General features: G+C 41.4%; 1 protein-coding gene across 1 annotated transcript; it reads left to right on the top strand.

The window, feature by feature from the left end:
- The first annotated feature begins 17,443 nt into the window (after positions 1-17,443).
- On the top strand, positions 17,444-18,648 carry LOC124654792. Its single transcript, XM_047193784.1, has one exon. The coding sequence runs from the start codon at positions 17,444-17,446 to the stop codon at positions 18,233-18,235; it is 792 nt and encodes a 263-aa protein (XP_047049740.1). The 3' UTR covers positions 18,236-18,648.
- Positions 18,649-19,423: the final 775 nt, after the last annotated feature.

The following is a 19,423-nucleotide window of genomic DNA, read 5'->3' as shown; positions in this document are numbered from 1 at the left end:
CGATCGCTACCCGCCTGCACCACTCCCCACCTGCCCTCCGACGCGGCGGACCTCCGTCGCACCCCTTCCTCCGCTTCGCCTCCTCGCCGCGGATCGTCATCCGGTCCCTGGCCGCGGCGACCCCTCCGCTGGGTCCAGTCGCTGCGCGCGGCGACGAGGACGAGGACGAAGCACTCCCCTACACGGAGCCCCGTCGGAGCCCACTCGTCCTCTCTCCTCTCCTCGTCGCCGCGGCGGCGGTGGCAGCAACCCCGCAGACCGCTCTCGCCCTATCCGGCGGCTCGTGCGGCGGTTCCGACTCCTCCTCCTCCTCTTCTTCCTCCAGCGACGACTCCTCTACAGATTCCATAGATTGGTCTTCATCCTCGTGGTCCTCCAAGCAGAAGAAGAAGAAGGAGGGGGTGGAGGCGACTCACGAGTCGGTCGGCACGGCGGTGGCTCCTCCGAAGCCACCGAGCGACATGTGGGTGTGGGGCGGCTTCGCCGCGGCGTTCGCCATGATAGTCGTCGCCGCGACGAACGGCTCGGATGAGCGGACCTCTGTGGTTAAGTTGCAGGTCCTTCTCCCGATTTCTTAATCCAAATGCAGTTCAGTTTTACGACTTGTGGTTCGTTGATCACCTGGAAATCTGGAATTTTTTCGCGATGCATGCAGGTCGCGCTGCGTGGTACGGAGATGGTAAAACCAGTCCAGAAGGATCTTAATGCGATTGCTGAGAGGGTGCAGGCTTCGAACCGCCAATGGTACAAGTTCATATTGACTGGTAGGACTGCTAATCCTGAGATTATTGCACCTGGAACTGTTTTATTTGTGTGTGTTCATGCTTTAGAATTCAATGCATCGTTGACATACGTCTTCAGTTTGGTTGTTATCTAGGCCATGATATCGATCTCTAGGTTTGTCCTATTCGATGGCTTCCATGCTCGCGCTGTTCCTGCTGTGTGTCTTCTTTGGATAGATTGTGCTATTGAAACAGTACTTTAAATCTGAACTTTATAATTTTCTCAAAATTAGAATGTCAAATCAATCCTAGCTACTAGTATATTTATATAATTAGCTTGGAAAAATAAAAAAATGTAACCAGTCAGGTAGCTTGGGGTAAGAAGCCCAGTGGCAACTTTGGAACTGAATTTAGATGGATCATTAAAAACACAAGAATCTAGATGTGCATTTAATTCGTAGCAAATAGGGTGGAGATAAGTTCGAATTATACACGAGGAAGTATCCGTTTCGAGTAGAGTTTTTTTACGAGACCGACATATATTTTGATGTGCATACGTGGACACAGGTCAATGTCAGTATTTGCTGAAACCAGCCTATTTATATTTAGAGCCAGGGATATAGCGAGTCCAAAATGTCCGGATACTGAATAATGCACAATGTAGTTCAAGCACTCGCATAGTACATAGTAATGCATATCAGAAGTTACCAGTACAAGTTGCCCGTCAATACTTTTTCCTGAGACTCCCATCAGTACTAAGATAATTTACCTTTTATTTTAAATATCTTATATCATAAGTACTAATACTTTGTTCGGTCTGTTCTGACGATTCACCATTTTGCAGAGACCCTGGATACCTTGCGCCGTCACCAGTCTTTCTGCATCTCTTCATGCTTATCAGTAAGATAGCATATAAACTCTTAAACCTTTGCTTGATACAAAGTAGACGCTGTATTATCGGAAATTCAATTCGGCTCCCGGGTGCGTATGCTCCCTCTACCAAAAAATCATATTTTAAAATGTCGAAAAATTTGGTCAAAAAATTCTACATGTACATCTCCATAATATATGAATGTTTGTCAAGTTTCACGAAAAACTAATATTTTTTGTGATCTATGTAAAAAGGAGAAAGTTTATCTCGTGGAAAGCATTATTTTTAGCACTGAATTTTGTCTTTTTTACACACGTCACATGATAAGTCGATTTTTTATGATACGACTTTGTAAGCGCGTAGCAAGTAAAGATGTACGTGCGGATTTTTTGTTTCAATTTTTTTGAAGTTTAAAACATGTGTAAGATGCATTTCAAAATATAGGGAGCATATGCACCCATGTTCCAAAACACCACTCCCCTGTATTATTTGGAAATTTCAGGTATTAGATACTTTTATACATGCGCTGCTGCTTCTTGTTGTGAAGACGCTTTTGATGTCATGTATGCACGGGAGCAGAGTAACTCACTGAATCTTGAAAATTTGCATTGACTCCATATACTTTAGGTTGTCAGGAAAAACGGATGGGAGGACGAAGATGATTCTTGGAAGGCACATTTTGACAGAGTTTCTGCCCAGGAGAGAAGAAAATTTGATGAAGAAACGCTTTGGAACTGGAATGGGGTCAAGCAAAAGAAAACCTACTCCATGAAAACAGATGGCAGCAAAAATGAATATGTAGTGGTATGCTGTGCTTCACAGAAATTCCTCAATTTCTTTTACCATCCTACTTCTAAGTATGCAGTTCTTTTGTGTTGGCGCATCTTGGTTTTCCTTTTTTTCTGATGAAACATGGATGTCTCGTGCTATTGTGATGATCTGAGGAGTATTTTTGATGATTCCCAAACTTCTCCAGGTTACCATTCTTGTTGCTGCTGAGGGAACAATGGAGCTCCCTGAGGCGATCAGAAGCGCCGCAGATCTGGACGCAGTAGCAGCAAGGCTCAACTCCACGCCTGAAAGTGAACTTCGGGTATGTACTACGTTTCCTTCCCGGCATAAGTTACATTGACTGACTGATTGATTCGTTCATTCAATATTAATTATTATCTTAGTTTGTTGCTCTGCTAACTGATCGATCATCATACTGCTTCAGGGTGTTCGAGTCCTGTGGACGCCTCAAGATGTGGATGACGTTCTCTCGGAGGAGAGGATGCGGAAGGATTACCCGAACCTGAAACCCCTTGCGCGATGAACAAATAGGACAGCGTTCTGCTGCCCATCACGCCCTTGGATCCACCGTTTGAGCCAGGTCTTTTTAGTTAGAAGAACATATGCGGATATTAGTTATGGTATCTGATGGAGTGATGGTATACTTATACCGATCATGCCTGTTCCTTTTCTGTTTCCTCTTTATACATAATTCTACAGAATGTATCCGCCCAGTTTGGTTATCGAGCGATGTGTGTTAGGCCAGCCATTATGCAACAATAATGATGCTAACAATCTACTCTGTTGTGCAGTGTGCTACCGCATGAATGCTTAGAGAGAAATGCTCTTTCCGAGTTTACGAGATTCATTTCATAATATATAATTTCCTGCATCTCACGAACGGCAAACAAATTACTCCCTCCATTCACAAATAGATGTAGTGTATAGATACATCTAAATTTTAAAAAATCTAAGACATCTATTTATAGAGGTAGTATTAGTATTTACATACAGTTTCAACTTCCAAAACCTTGTATGAATGCTAGTACTCCCTTCTGTTTGTATGGTGCACTTTGATTTGGTATGGCAAGACTTCCACTGGGGAAAAGTGTGGTGGAGCAGGTGCTCTCCACGCAACTTCTCATTTTTTGTCTTTTTCTTTTTTCTATCTCTCAAATTATACAATATTTCGATTAGATTTTTTGCAAATCACAAAAAAAACAAATAGAATGGAGGAAAAATAGTTCAGAATTTTTTTGTGCAAATTTAAATTTTAAATTATTTAAAATTCAAAATAAATTCTTGAGATACATATATAGATAATGACATAAAAAATCAGAAATATTTTTCCCACATTTCAATTGTTATGTTTAAGTGATCTGCAAGTTTTTGACTTCAAAGAATGTGTGGTGTGAGAGATACAAAAATGAGAAATTGTTTGAGAGGGGAACAAAAAGAATTAGCACGGATCTTGATGCAGTATACATGGTGTGGATACGGGTGCTCACCAAACACCTGCTCTAAAAGTCCACTCTCCACTTCCACTAACAGGTACTACTCTGGTACTACTCTGTCCAAAAGACATTATACTCCTTATGTTATTTTTTTTTTTGAAAAGGAGGTCGAAACCTCCGACCTTTGCATTGAAAAGATGGATTATTTTAATTTCATTCAACAAAAGACCAGCAAGAGTATACATCAAATAATTCCTAGCCACCAAACAACATCTACAAACCCGACAATGGGTGAAGATCATGCCATCAGGGCCTTATGTTGTATAAAAACATAAACAACCCACATCAGCTAAGTATTGAGGGCATCACCGAGTCACTCCATGGAGAGTCAGGAACACACATTTGGTCTAACAAACCTCGGCGAGCACCTCATGCACAAACTTCAAATTCCTTCACCGCCATCGAACCGTTGGGCCATCTTCAGGGTAGAGATCCGCATAGAAGTTTCCAAGTTTGCCATCGACAATACCAGACAACACCTCCACCCCGAGCGTGTCCACCATCACGCGTCCTACATTGAGACCCCGTTTCACCATGTCGTCGAGAGTCATCGTTGATGATGCGCTAGAAGCAACACCGCTCCACCTCGAGACCACTCTAGTCATTATGTGTCCAAAATAGATGCCCTCAAGAGGGAGAACGACATAGAAAGTGTCGCCAACGCCTGAGCCGGGTAGCCCGAATCAAGAATTTACCCCGGAGCATCCCATCAAAGAAGTTGCAGCTATAAGACGATGCCTTCGCCAAGGAATGGCGCCAAGATTCATCGCCATCATTTGCCTCAGTTTTCACCGGAAGCCGTGCGAGTCCAAGCCCGACACTAACTATACAGCGATGCAGCCGTCGATGAAGGACTTACAAGACGGATCGGAGGTGACCACCCCGACTGAGGTCCTAGGGACCGAGCCCAGAACAACCCCATCACCGTCACATCCCAACAACCTCCCTTGCAGATCGGAGCAGATCACAACCAACCATAAGCAAAAGGAGAGAAACCCCTATCGCCTAACGGCCTTGCAAGCATAGCCAAAAGGAATTACTACTTTACATAGCACCAATTTACTAGTCCTTTCTCCCCATAAACTTTTTTTTTCAAACACGTTTTTGTATTATAATTATAATACGTCCCCTAGTTCCTTTTAATTGACCGAGTCAATTAAAAAGGATCGAAGAGAGTATAAAATTGAAATACTAACAGGAACACATGGACTATACCATCTTTTCTAGCCCCCTCAACACTTGGATTTTACATGCATGGCTCTACCTAAGGGTGTGTGTATGCTAGGAGTTGCCACATTTTTAATGCATTTTCATATTTTCAGAATACAAATTCGAAGTTGATGGTTTTGGTATCTAATTGTTTTCTTTATTTTTTGCTTGCAGACTATTCACATGGATTTATGAATTTTATATTGCTGTGTTTAGTTTGCTTATATTTTACTCATTTTATTTACTTTGTGTAATGGACCCTTGCATGTACAATGTTTTTTCTTTTAGTTATTTTTTTAGAATGTTGTAGTTGACATTTTGTCTCTTTTTTCTTCTATTTTTATTCTTTTCCTTGTTGCTAGTTCTGTCATTGCAGGTTTGTGTATTTGTTTGACATATCTAGTTTGTTGAGTAAACTTGCCTAATGCCATTATATTGACTTACCATGTGAATTTTACAGATTCAGTGCGTCACTAATTACGGATAGATCTATGCAGATGGTCAATTTATTCCACTCCATCCGGCCTAAATTAGTTGGCGCAACAAGCCAATTAATTTGAGTCGGAGGGAGTACCATTATTTCTTGCGTTATATTGTACGTTAACAATTTTTACATATAAATTTAACGAAGTTACAATATATAGAACATGTAATTTAGGGGTATCGGAAGTGTAAATTTTAGCATTTGACACATATGAACTCACTTGTTCACGCACTTGCAATACTTCAATTGGTCCGTGTAATAGGTTCGAGAAAGGTAAACATGCAAAATCGATTTCCCTTATGATTTTTCTTGGACTCCAAGTTTTCTATTACAGTCCACTATTATACGTTCTTGAACATATAAATAAGGGCAATCAACATTGTAGTTTAGGTATTAACTTCGATACATATTACTTGCCACTAGTATGGATGTACATAGAATTAAAATATATCTAGATACATCTATATTAATGACAACTAATATGGGTCGGAGGGATCATGTATGTCGAGTGTAATCCAGATTTTGAAATCGTGTGAGTGGGTTTTTATTAGTGACTGTTTCCCACTTCTGGTGCAGATCGGTGTGAGGGGTTGAACGTGTTGACTAGGCTAGCAGTGTCATGTGTCATTCTGTCTACGGTGCAAAATTTGACTTGCACTAAATTAAAAATCAGTCAACTGTCAAATAGACAGTCCCACTATATTTTATTTCCAATTCCAAAACCCTCATACCTAAACCCCCGAGCGACATGTGGCTTTGGGGAGGCATCGCCGTGTGGTTCGCCGCCATGGTCCTCGCCGCGAAAAACGGCTGGCTGTCGAGTGAGACGACCTCCGTGACCGTGGTTAAGCTCCAGGTCCTCTCCTGATTCCTTAATCCAAATGCAGCTCAGTTTTAGGACTTGAGGTTCCTTGATCACTAGGAATTTTTCGCAATTCAGGTTGCCGTGCGGGGTAAGGAGATGGTAAAATCGGCCCAAAAGGATCTGAACGCGATTGCTGAGAGCGTGCAGGCTTCGAACCAACGCTGGTACAAGTTCATATTGACCGGTAAGACTACCCATTCTAAAATTATTGCACCCCTGTGTCATTGAATTCATGTGTGTTTGCTCTTAAGAATACAGTGCCTATTTGACATCCTCTTGGACATATATCTTCAGGTTTGGTTATAATATTCATGCTCGCTGTTCCGGTTGCGTGCCTCCTTTGTTTAGTTTGTGATTTTGTTACAGAGTTTGTGATCTCAAGTTTAGAATGACTAATCAATCCTAGTATCACGTTAAACAAATTAGGAAAAGGTTAGCTTGGAAAAAATGTAACCAGTCAGTTGGCTCCGGTGTAAGAAGTGCAGTGGCAACTTTGGAACTGACTTTTTAGCCGTAACATTAGCCAGTCAGTGTCTCCCGGGTATGAAGCAGTGACAAGTTTGGAACTGGATTTAGATGGATCACTAAAAACACAAGGAATCTAGATTTGTACTTTTCATAGATAATAGGTTGGAGAATCTTTTTACAAGACATAATATATGCTATATGGATACATGTCAATTGTTAGCATTCACTGAAACTAAACAAGGCCTTCTCTGCCAAGGAGCTAGTTGATTTAATCATGTTGGAGTTAGCTTAATGGCGAGCTGCCGGCGTCATCCTGGTGTGGCCGGCGGGAGAGTACTACTTAGGCTGGCTGGGTGAGCCGAGCCCTGCAAAGCAAGCTCACATGCATGTAGATAATCTCTGTTTTTTGCTTTATCTTGGATTGCTCTTTCTTCGGGCAGTTCTCTGCTATTTGTATCCTTGTGTTCTGAACATCTCCCGGCATTTGTCCCGGTGTTTGGCTTAATGAAATTGAAGCAGCGCTGCTGCCTTCCGTCAAAAAACTGAAAGTAAACAGAGACATAGGTGTAAAGGGTCTACATACCACCTAATGCACAATATTGTTCACGCATTCGCACACATAGTAATGGACATGAGTTACCTTCTCTTTAGATATCAGAGGATTAGCATTAATACCACTACTTTTGTTTGGAAAATTCTGATGAATCGCCTTTTTTTTTTTGCAGAGACCATGTATATCTTACGTCGTAATCAGTATTTCTGCACCTCTTCAAGCTTATCAGTAAGAAAAAATTCTAAAAACCTTTGGTGAATACAAAGTATACAAATTGTCAACTGGATCCCTTCAGGTGTTAAATACTTCTATACACATGCTGCTGCTTCTTGTTGTGAAGATGTTTTTATATCATGTACTATGTATGCATGCTCCTAGCAGAGTGACTCACTGAATCTTGCACTCTTCCACTAATTCCATCTACTTTAGTTTGTCACAGCCGGGGAGGATTCTTGGAAGTGGCATTTTGACATAATTTCTTCCCACGAGAGGAGCAAGTTTGATGAAGAAACACTTTCGAACTGGAACGGGTTCAAGCGAAAGAAAACCTACTCCATGAAAACCGACGGCAGCAAAAACGAATACATAGTGGTATGCTCCATGGAAGCTACTATTCACTACAATTTATTTTTTCAGCCCGTGATTATGTACTGAAGTTTTCCATTGACCTGATGAAACGGGGATGTTTTCATTCTAATATAAATTTGTAATGAACTGAGCAGTGTTTTGGATGACTCGCAAACTCTCCAGGTAACCATTATTATTGCTGCTAATGGAACAAGGAACCTCCCCACGGTGATCAGAAGCGCTGCAGAACTGGATAGATTGGCGGCATGCCTCAACTCCACGCCTGAAAGTGGCCTCCGGGTATGCAGAAGTTTCCTTCCCTTTCCATTTTTTTCCAACCGGACTTCCACCCCTTTCCATTGCATTTAACGGAAAGAACGAGTACGAGTTATATTACAACAGAGAGGGGTAGGGAGAAGGGAAGCGAGTTGGGGCAGCTGTGGATACTCGCCATCGAATACCCACTATGGGACGAAAACCTGACACCACCTATAATAAATCCAAACATAACAGGTTCAGGTTACCAAAGCTAGGGGAACAACAGATAACAAAACATCTAAGGAAGCAGCAGTTCAACAGCAAAGAGCTTGAGATCATCAGCCACTCCCAGCAGAATCGGACAGCAAGAGTCTCAGGCGCCTTCGATCATCAGCAGTTGCGTCTGGCCCGGCGCAGCTGCTGCACGGCTTGAGTAGACCGACGCCGCAGCCTGGACCATCCTCTCCGCGCCACCGATCAAGTAATTTTTGTCTTCCGCCTTTTGCAAACCTGTCCAGTAAACAATCAAAGCCACTGCAAAGTATGAAATTTCACTTGGCGATCTCAGGATATGTTTTTCAAAAGTGATCTTGTTCCTCACATTCCAAATCGCCCAACATCCAGCTGCAATGATGATGATATAAAATTTCTCAAAGCCAGGGGAATAGGTATGAAGCCAAGCCATGGCTTGCCAAAAAGAATTAGGGATACATCTCGCCCCCATAGCCAAAGCCAAAACCCCCCAAAGCACTCTCGTAGTATTATAAGTAAAGAAGATATCATCATTCGACTCGACTTGCCTGCAGAAGGAACAAGTTGGTGCTCCAGGCCAATTTCTTGTTTTCATATTCTCACGAGTGAGGATAGCATCTTGGCAGATTTGTCACATGAAGATCTTAATTTTCAATGGAATTTTGGCTTTTCAAATCCACTTGTTGTTAGATCCAGCTAGGGGTTTTTCTAGCAGAGTGTACACTGATCTAGTTGACAAAATAGCATTCTTGTTCAAGGACCAAGTAATTTTATCATCATCATCATCATGAAAGGGGGCCGACAGTAATGTGTTTAAGATATATTGCCAATGGTCCAGAAGCTCACCTCTCAAGCGCCTGCAAAAAGGAATATCGAAGTTTGCCTCTCTGCAACTTTTGATGTTACAGTCTTGTACCTCACATAGGTTAAAGAGAACAGGAAATTTGTCACAGAAAGGTTGCTCGCCCCTGATGGGGTCTTTCCAAAGTCTGGTAATGTTTCCATTTTTCAATATTACCTTTCTCCCAGCAAAGTAAGTCTCTTTGACTTTCAACATTGCTTTCTAGCAAGGGGAATCATTGAATCTTGAAGTGACCGTAGCCACAGATTTATTTCTCAGGTATTTTTCCTTGACGATTTTCTGCCATAAACCATCCAGGGTGTCTAATTTCCACCACCACTTACAAAGTAGGCTTATGTTTTGTTTCCTTAGGTCCTTAACACCTAATCCACCTTTTTTTTCGATCGATAAACTCTGGTCCATCTGACCATATAGTACCCTTTTTTCTGCTTTTTTCCATGCCAAAAAAACGTCTTCTATGTTTATCCAACTTTTCAATGAAAGTTTTATTTAGCATGAACATGCTCATAATGTAAGCAGGAAGATTGGATAGACATGCATCAACTAAAGTTAACCTTCCTCCAGAAGAGGAGGACCCACCAATCTAAGCATCAAGTTTTTTAATGAATTTGCTTTCCACAAAATTTAAGTCTGAATTTTTTAGACATCGGAAAGAGACCGGGACGCCCAAATATTTCATTGGTAAGTTCCCAATTTGGCATCCAGATATGTCTCCATAGAAACTAGCTATATCATTGTCTCCTCCAATAAGGAAAATCTCGCTCTTTTGTTAGTTTATTTTTAGCCCCGACATTAATTAAAAAAGATAAAGCAAAAGCGTCAAATTAATGGCTTTGGCGGGATCATGTGATAGGCAAAGGACCGTGTCATCAGCGTATTGCATAATGGCTACACCCTTATCAATAAGGTCAGGAGCCAAACCAGTGAGGAGGCCATTTTCTTGAGCCTCAAGGACAATTTTGGTAAGGCATTACGCTGCGGAGTTGAAAAGGAAAGGGGATAGGGGATCGCCTTGGCGAACCCTTTTCGAGCTTTGGAAATAAGGACCGGTCACATTATTGATTTTGACCGAGACCGTGCCATTCCTGAGAATTTTTTCAACCTTGTTACAGCAAAAGTCTCCAAAGCCCATGGCTCGTTGAGTGTCTAGGAGGAAATCCCAATTTACTTTGTCGAAGGCCTTTTCAAAATCAAGCTTAAGAACAACCCCAATATGCTTTTTGACATGTGTATGATGCATAAGCTCATGGAGTGACATAATCCCATCAACTATGGTTCTATTTTTCATGAAAGCGTTTTGATGAAAACTAACAATTTTGGGAAGGAAAGGTTCCACCCTAATGGTAAGGACTTTAGTAAGAAACTTTTAAATGCATCCGAGGAGGCAAATCGGCATGTATTGGCTAATTTTGTTAGCATCAGAAATTTTTGGCAAAAGGGTGATGATGCCATAATTTAGGCGTTGCACATCCAGGGAACAATCATGAAAAGCATAGAAAAGGTTCATTATGTCATTCTTGACAATAAGCCAACAGTGCTGGTAAAATTCGATGGGGATATTATCCGGCCCAGGAGCTTTGTTTTTCTTCATCGAGAACAACAACGCCTCTTTCACTTCATCAACAGTGAAAGGCCTACTAATTAATTCATTATCAATATTTTTCCATCCTCTCATGTGGCTTCCACATAGAGTGATTTAAAGGAAAAAGGTTCCCAGGAGCCGGGCCGAATAGGTTTTTATAATAAGAAGTGGCATGGTCTAAGAGATTTTATGTCCCCTCAAGAGATTTTATGTCCCCTCAGTTACTACACCATTATCATCTATATCATAGTATTTTTCCTTTTGCGACCATTGGCCACCCGATGAAAGTAGCTTGTATTTAAATCACCCTCAAGGAGCCATTTCTCATGCGATTTTTGGTACCACAACAACTCCTCTTCTTTATAGATATCCATAAGCTCGACCATAATCATAGTTTTTTTCAAACTCAGATCCCTTGTTAATTCCACGGCTTCTTCTAACTCCTCAATATAAGCTAATTCCTCTTTTAAATCCATTTTCCTCTTTTTAGTGTGCCCATAAAGATTTGAACCCCAACCTTTGAAGAATTTTTTGAAACGTTTCAACTTGATATTTAAAATGTCAATGGGATCATCACAATAAACTCTCTTATTCCAAATATCAGTAACCAAGGGAAGAAAATCAGCATGTTTGAATCAGGAGATGTCAAATCTGAATTCCCTCGACTTATTGGAAATGGGAGATTTTATACCAGTATCAAGAAGTAAGGCATTGTGATCCGAGATATCTCTGACCAATTTTCTAACCGAAACTAGAGAAAACATGTCCTCCCAATCAGGCGACATAAGAAAACGATCTAATTTTTCTAAGGTGGAGGAAGCCTGTTTATTAGACCAAGTGTATCGACCTCCATGCATGAAAATCTCGCGGAGCCCTAGAGTGTGAATAAGAGAATTGAAGATATCAATGGAATGTGCACAAAATTCTTATTCTTCTCTGCACTATGTCTCACAATATTAAAATCACCCCCAACAATATATGGCATAAGAAAATTATGACAGAAAGCGGAGAGTTCAGTAAGGAATTCCATTTTCTGCTCCTTGTGAGGAGCACCATAGACAACAATAAGAGCCCAATTGGTTTTATGTAACTTATCCCACAAAACAAACTGAAGCATGTATTTACCTTGCTTAACAGCGTTAACTTCTAAAGATTCGTTCCTAAGACCACAGAGAATACCACCAGATTTTCCGACGGAGGGAACCCATTTCCAAAAGAAAAAATTACCCGGATCTAGTTTTCGAAAGAAACTAAGGTTGTAATCTTGTTTCATAGTTTCTTGAATGCCAATAAAATCCAGGGAATAATCAGAAATCATATCTTTAATACATGTTACTACCCCTTTCTTTCCCACACTCCTACTATTCCATATGAGACCTTTCATTTAAAATGACCCAGCTTAACGTGTTTTCTAGTGACCCTGCCAGGAATCTGGGCAGATTTGTCACCAGAAGAGGGGCCATTCTTGGCTTGGCTTCTCGTATTAGGTCTAGAAACAATCACTACTGGTTTTTTCCTCGACAATTTTTTTCCTTTATTTATCACTATAGTAAAAGGTTCATCATTGTCAGAGGAAGGTATCCAGTCCATAGATAGAGGGGTCGAGTTGCCAATATTGTTTTCAATATAGAGATTATCAACATGTAAATGAGCATGTGCATTTTTATTAGCCAATTCACTTCTAGAAGTTTCCAAATCTCTAAGGATGTCAATAGCCGTAAAGTCATTATCAGGAGTTACCCAATTCGATATTATTGGCTTCTTCTGTTGCATTGCTAATTCATCATACTGTTTCAGGGTGTTCGAGTCCTGTGGACGCCTCAAGATCCGGATGACGTTCTCTCGGAGGAGAGGATACGAAAGGATTACCCGAACCTGAAACCCCTTGCGTGATGAACGACTAGGACAGCGTTCTGCTGCTCATCACGCCCTTGAATCAGAGGTCTGGTTACCGTTTGAGCCATGTCTTTTTGTTAAAAGAACATATGCAGATGATAGGTTATGATAAGCTGATGGATTCATCGTATATTTCTGATTTCTGAACAATGTTACCTTTCTGAAAAGGGTTATCTCCGCACAATCCGGTTATGTAGTGATGTGCCAGTCACGTTCCACAATATGCATAAAAATGATGTTAAAAATTTATTTTCTCCGTCCTTATATACATCATATGCACATATTTCTAGGTTCACTTTTGATCATTAATCGGAAAAACAAACATGATTATATGCTACAAAAATTATATCATTGAATTCCTATTCAATATTTTTCAATGGTACAATATTTATGACAAAATTTAGCACACATTATTGATCAAATTGATGATTAAAGTTAAATCAGGCAGAACAAGGACGTCATGTAAATAGTAGGGACAAAATTAGTACTCTAATTGATGATATACATACTCCCATGTCTTTGAGTATTTTAAATATGAGATTCATATACGCAAATCATTTCAAATGTTATTTTTCTAGAAATTTCCACGTATGTTATAAATTTATTGTGAAATACATTAATAGTCACTACATTCCGTGCATATTTCCAAAATGATGTTTATTGGTTTGGACATGGTTTCGACTTAAAAAAAATACTATGATGGGATTTAAATTCTAGTTAGAAGTATTGCTAAATATAATTCAATAACATGTATTTTATGCCAAACCGTAGAGTAACTAGGGAAAATGGGTTTACCTCTATTGGTTATACAACCGAGTAGATTCAAACTTATCACGTGTGTTGCGATTTGCACCTTTTCAATCATCTTCGATATTTTACACCTAACTTACGAAATTCAATTGTACATTGCAACCATGCATAAGACAAAGGTAAGCAAAAGATCTGTATTTGGCTATTACTTGATCACTTACTCATTTTGAATGAGTAGTATGCTTAAAATGAATTAGTGCAACTTAATTACATATAAGTTCATTACAAAAGGTATTTATGTGGTTCCTCAGTATAAAAAAGTATTACTTACTAGCGATAATCTAACAAAAATAAATTGGAATGAGCATAAAAATTCTGCTTTTCCGGACAAACAACTAAGCATTTGTTCTTTTGTGCACATTATTTCGGAGAACTATTTTTTATTTCATATACTCTCCCTTCACCAACCAATATAAAAAAATATACGCGGGGATTGGTTGAATGCGATTGACACGAAAACTGAGGCACACATGGGCTTTTAAACTTTATGTTGGTATATATGAACTTGCAATGTGTCAAAAAAATAAACTTGTAGAAACAACATGCATGGTTTTTAACAAGATTAGAGTATTGTTTTGTTATAGTTTATCGATTTGTCTACTCAGTGGATCTAGACTTGGTCTTTCCTTCTCTCGTAAGCATGGCAGAAACCTATGTCTACTGGATGTAACCGTTAGCTGAAGCTTGCTCAGGATATCTGCAACTGGGCTACTACATTCCAGGACCTTTAGTTGTTTGGTGCTTGTTATTTTTCGATTGTTGATGTATGTATGGATCTTATGTGATTCTTGAGTTTTCATAATTGGAATGATAAACTTTGAAACAAAAATGGTTGTGTTCGTCAAGTCATGGAGAAGCCAAGGTTATACTCCCCATTTTGGAATAATAAAAAAATGTACCCTAGCTATGTACTTAAAAATAACAAAGGGTTTGGGGACGTCGAATTTAAACAATGATTTATCGGTAGCTTTTGTTCCCCACAAAATGTATCTTGTAATTGGTTCAATGAGCCCATTAAGCTATCTTTTGTGTAATACTAGTGCCCGAACTTTATACTCCCTCCCATCCAAATTACCTGTGGCAAATTTTTAGTGAACCTAGACATATCTTAGGCAATATTTTGCCTAGATAGGCAACAAGTAATTTGGATAAAAAGAATTACTGTAGTAACAATTTGGAAAACGTGTTACTCCTACTCTGTAATTAAGCGTTTCGTGAGCAGTTTCAGTTTACAGCCCACGCAACAAAACCGATGCGTCCACCGCCATGCCACATTAACACGCGTCGCGCGACGCCATCACGCATTCACGCCTCCGTCCTCCCGCCGCCGCCATGCCAGCCGATGCGAAGCCCCGAACTCTCCTCCTCGTCCGCCCCATCCCCATCCCCTCCTCCTCTCCGTCTCCGTCCTCTCCATCCTCCTCATCTACGCCTACTCCTCCTTCTCGCCCCACCCCCATCATCCGGCACGGCCAGGCTCGACGTGGCCGTGGCCGTCCCACTCCTCCCACCCTCCCCGCCCAACCCGCACATATTATTGTTCCCAATGGTACAATACTTATGACAAAGTTTAGCACATATTATTGTTCAAATTGATGATTGAAGTTAGATCACGCAAAACAAGGATGTCATGTAAATACTAGGGACAAAGTTAGTACTCTTTAATGATGCTATACACAGGTAAAAACATAAAATTTAAACTGCACTAATCTTCGAGTATTTTAAATATTAGATTCATATACGCAAATTTTTTCAAATATTATTTCCTATACAATTTCCATTCATCGTATAAATTTATTGTGAAAGATATTAATAGTCACGATATACCGTGTCTATTTCCAAAATGATGTTTATTGGTTTAGACATGGTTTCGACTTACAAAAAAAATACTATGTCTATATGTTTTATCTGATATAAATTCTAGTTAGAAGTATTGCTGAATATAATTGAGTAACATCTACTTTATGCCAAACCTTAGAGTAATTAGCGAAAATGGGTGTACACCCCTATGGGTTATACAACCGAGTGGATGGAAAGTTAGCTCGTCTGTTACGATTTGCACCTTTCCATCATCTTCGATGTAACACTTACTCATTTCACATCTATTTTAAGAAATTCAATTGTAAATCTCCACACCCCTATGGATTATACAACCGAGTGGATGGAAAGTTAGCCCGTCTGTTGCGATTTGCACAGTTCCATCATCTTCGATGTAACACTTACTCATTTCACACCTAATTTAAGAAATTCAATTGTAAATTTCCAACATGTATAAAAGAGGTAAGCAAAAGATCTATATACGGCTACTAATCGACCACTTATTCATTTTGAATGACTAGTATGCTTAAAATGAATTCGTGCAACTTCATTACATATCAGTTCATTACAAAAATAAATTGGATTGGCGTAAAAACTCTGCTTTTGCAGACAGCCGAGCATTTATTTTTTTGTGCACAATATTTGAAGAACTATTTTTGTTTTAATATACTCTCCCTCCACCAACAAATATAAAGATATATGTGGGAATTGGTTGAATGGGGATTGACAAGAAAATTAAGGCTAGAATACACATGGATGTTTAACTTTATGTTCGTATATACGGAATTGTAAAGTGACAAAAAAATCAACTTGTAGATAACATATTTTATGTTTGAATTTTGACAACATGGTTTTTGACAAGACTAGAGTTTGGTTTTGTAGTTTATCCATTTGTCTACACCGGTGAAAACCTATGTCTAATGGATGCAATCGTTAGCTAGATATTTGCAGCCGGACTAGTACATTCCAGAACCTTTATTTGCCATGTGCTTGTTATTTCCCAATGGTTGATGTATATATGGATCTTATGTGATTCTTGAGTAATTCGAATGATAAACTTTCGAATAAAAATGGTTGTGTGCGCCAACCAATGCGGGAGTTAAGCTTATGCCCTCCATTTTGAAGAAATAATAATAATAAGATGTTCCATAGCTATGTACTAAAAAAAAGAGTTTGAGAACGTTGAATTTAAACAATGATTTATTGGTAGCTATTGTTCTCTGCAAAATGTACATTGCGATTGGTTCTTTAGAGTAATATACTGTATGAATTTTGTACCCCCTCCCATCCTAATTACCCGTGGCAAATTTTAATGAACCTAGACAATTTTAGGCGATATTTTGCCTAAGTCTGCAAAAATAGGAAGAATTGTTTTTTGTAAGTATGTGGGTGACTAGTTCTGAGTCTACGAAGAACTTACTTAGTTCTCGGTAGAATGATGTTGTCGAATCTTAGTCGCAATCCATGTTGCAACTCACCAATAGCATGGATCATAAAGTAAATCTAACGGTTTGTAGACACTTTTCTAGTTACAACCTCATTTGCAAATGAAAAATTTCAGTTTTAACCCTACTTGCATCTGAAATTTTATTTTTTCAGTTTCAATTCAACTTGCAACTCATAATGCACGAATCATGATACAAATCTAACTTTAAATGGGTCTACTAAGTATTAAGTTAGTTCGGAGTTTACTGAAAACTAGGGATTTCCTATAAAGTGATGATCATCCTTCTGGAAAACCAACGCGTTACTCCTACTCTGTAATTCAGCGTTTCGTCAGCAGTTTCAGTTTACAGCCCACACAAAGGACGCCAATCCCCACCTCGCACGTAATCCAATCCGGGCCGCAACAAACAAAACCAACGCGCGCGGCCACCGCCATGCCACATTAACACGCGCCGCGCGACGCCATCACGCGTCCGTCGTCCTCCCGCCGCCGCCATGCCCGCCGATGCGAAGCCCCGAGCGCTCCTCCCCGTCCGCCCCATCCTCCTCCTCTCCGTCTCCTTCCTCTCCCTCCTCCTCATCTACGCCTACTCCTCCTTCTCGCCCCCTCCCCCATCCTCCGCCGCCGCCACGCTGGCCCTGGCCGCGGCCGTCCCGCTCCTCCCGCCCTCCCCGCCCAACCCGCACATCCGCATGCGCGGCGGCGCCGCCTTCCGCTCCTACGACGACTACCTCCGCCACCAGCTCAACAAGACGCTCGACCCGCGCCTCCGCCGCGTCTGGGCCACCCGCGACTGGCGCCGCAAGGTGGACGCCTTCGCGCGCCTCTTCCGGGCCCTCCGCGCCGACGGCCTCCTCTCCGACGCCTCCCGCGCGCTCTGCGTCGGCGCGCGCCTGGGGCAGGAGGTCGCCGCGCTCCGCCTCGTCGGCGTGCGCGACGCAGTCGGCATCGACCTCGCCCCGGCGCCGCCGCTCGTCGTCCGCGGCGACTTCCACGCGCAGCCCTTCCCCGACGGCGCCTTCGACTTCGAGTTCTCCAACGTCTTCGACCACGCGCTCTACCCGGACCGCTTCGCCGCCGAGATCGAGCGCACGCTCCGCCCGGGGGGCGTCGCCGTGCTCCACGTCGCGGTGCACCGCCGCGGGGACAAGTACTCCGCCAACGACCTGCTCGACGTTCACGGCCTGCTCGGCCTCTTCCGACGGTCCGAGGTCGTCAGGGTATCCAAGGTCGATGCCTTCGGCCTCGACACCGAGGTCATCCTCCGCAAGAAGGGGTCGCCCTAGCAACACCGCCATGCAATCCGATCCCAATTTGCAAAGAAGAAGAAAATTTGTGTACAAGGGTTTTCTTGCGGGCCAAATTGCTATTCGATTGATTCTTTGATGGGCATGCATTGCATCGATCCATTGTTCTTGATCTTTGTATGTATCTAGGAATTACTATTTACTAGTACAGAACAGGTGATCCGAGAATTGTTGGGAGGAAAAGAGGTGGATTGGAAAAGCAGCAGTGTTTAGGTTTGCAGTTAGTTTTCCATCTTTTCTTCATCACTTTGTTCTTCCTGTCTCTTCTCTATCCTTGTCTTCTCTAACTTTCCGGGAAGAGCATTCCTTGATTGGTTGATTCTTGTTGGAGTGACGGGAGGCACTGATGGAGCAGCATAATTGTGCCCGTGCAGGGTTACAAAATGATGGCCAGATTTCCACAAAACAGTACCAGTTGTGGTATTGTTTGTTGCACGTTGGTGTTGTAATGTTGGGATGGTACAAATTGGACAAATGCAGCTCATGTATAAAGTTTCAGCGTTATGGAGGGTAATGCATCTAATTAATCGCTTGTGCTGGGATTGTGGCCATGCCACTGGGGCAGTGGCGGAGCTTTCGTTGAAGCAAACCTGTGCCATGGCCCACCCATCTATCCTATTATTCAGCCCTCAAAAACATAATTAGTCTTATCTAATCCCACTTTTCCCTAGTGTTTTCTCTCTAAAAAAATATTTTGGCCCACCCTGATTTCTTTGTCAAGCTCCGCTACTGCACTGGGGAATCTTTTTTTCCTTTCTCTTTATGCAAGAGCAGGATGTGCTAATTCGGCTACAAGTTGCAACGCAATTTTCAGGGAAAAGCATCTCCTTTACCTTTCCTGTCCGCTTTGGAAGAGACAGAAGGCAGAAGAGAATCAGAGATCAACGTCCCCTATTCTGGCATTCTCCCTAGAGGAAGAGGGAGGAATTTGTCTCTTCCTGTGCATTGTACCATTGTCCCCTGGCAAATTAAAGCATACACAACTCATAATGCAATAGCTTAGATATACCCACCATTTGCCGTCGGATCGCATATAAAACCAGGTACACATATACACCTGAAGAGTCCCAAAACAGGGCTCAGGGCATCCTAGTGGCCTGACCCATTTTCAGAAATCTAAATGTGTCCGTTTTGGTTTGTTTAGATCGGTTCGCAGACACAAAATAG

The sequence above is a fragment of the Lolium rigidum genome, chromosome 1 (assembly GCF_022539505.1).
Source record: "Lolium rigidum isolate FL_2022 chromosome 1, APGP_CSIRO_Lrig_0.1, whole genome shotgun sequence".
NCBI classification, from domain to species: Eukaryota; Viridiplantae; Streptophyta; class Magnoliopsida; order Poales; family Poaceae; genus Lolium; species Lolium rigidum.
This window is presented reverse-complemented; position numbering and strand designations above follow the sequence as displayed.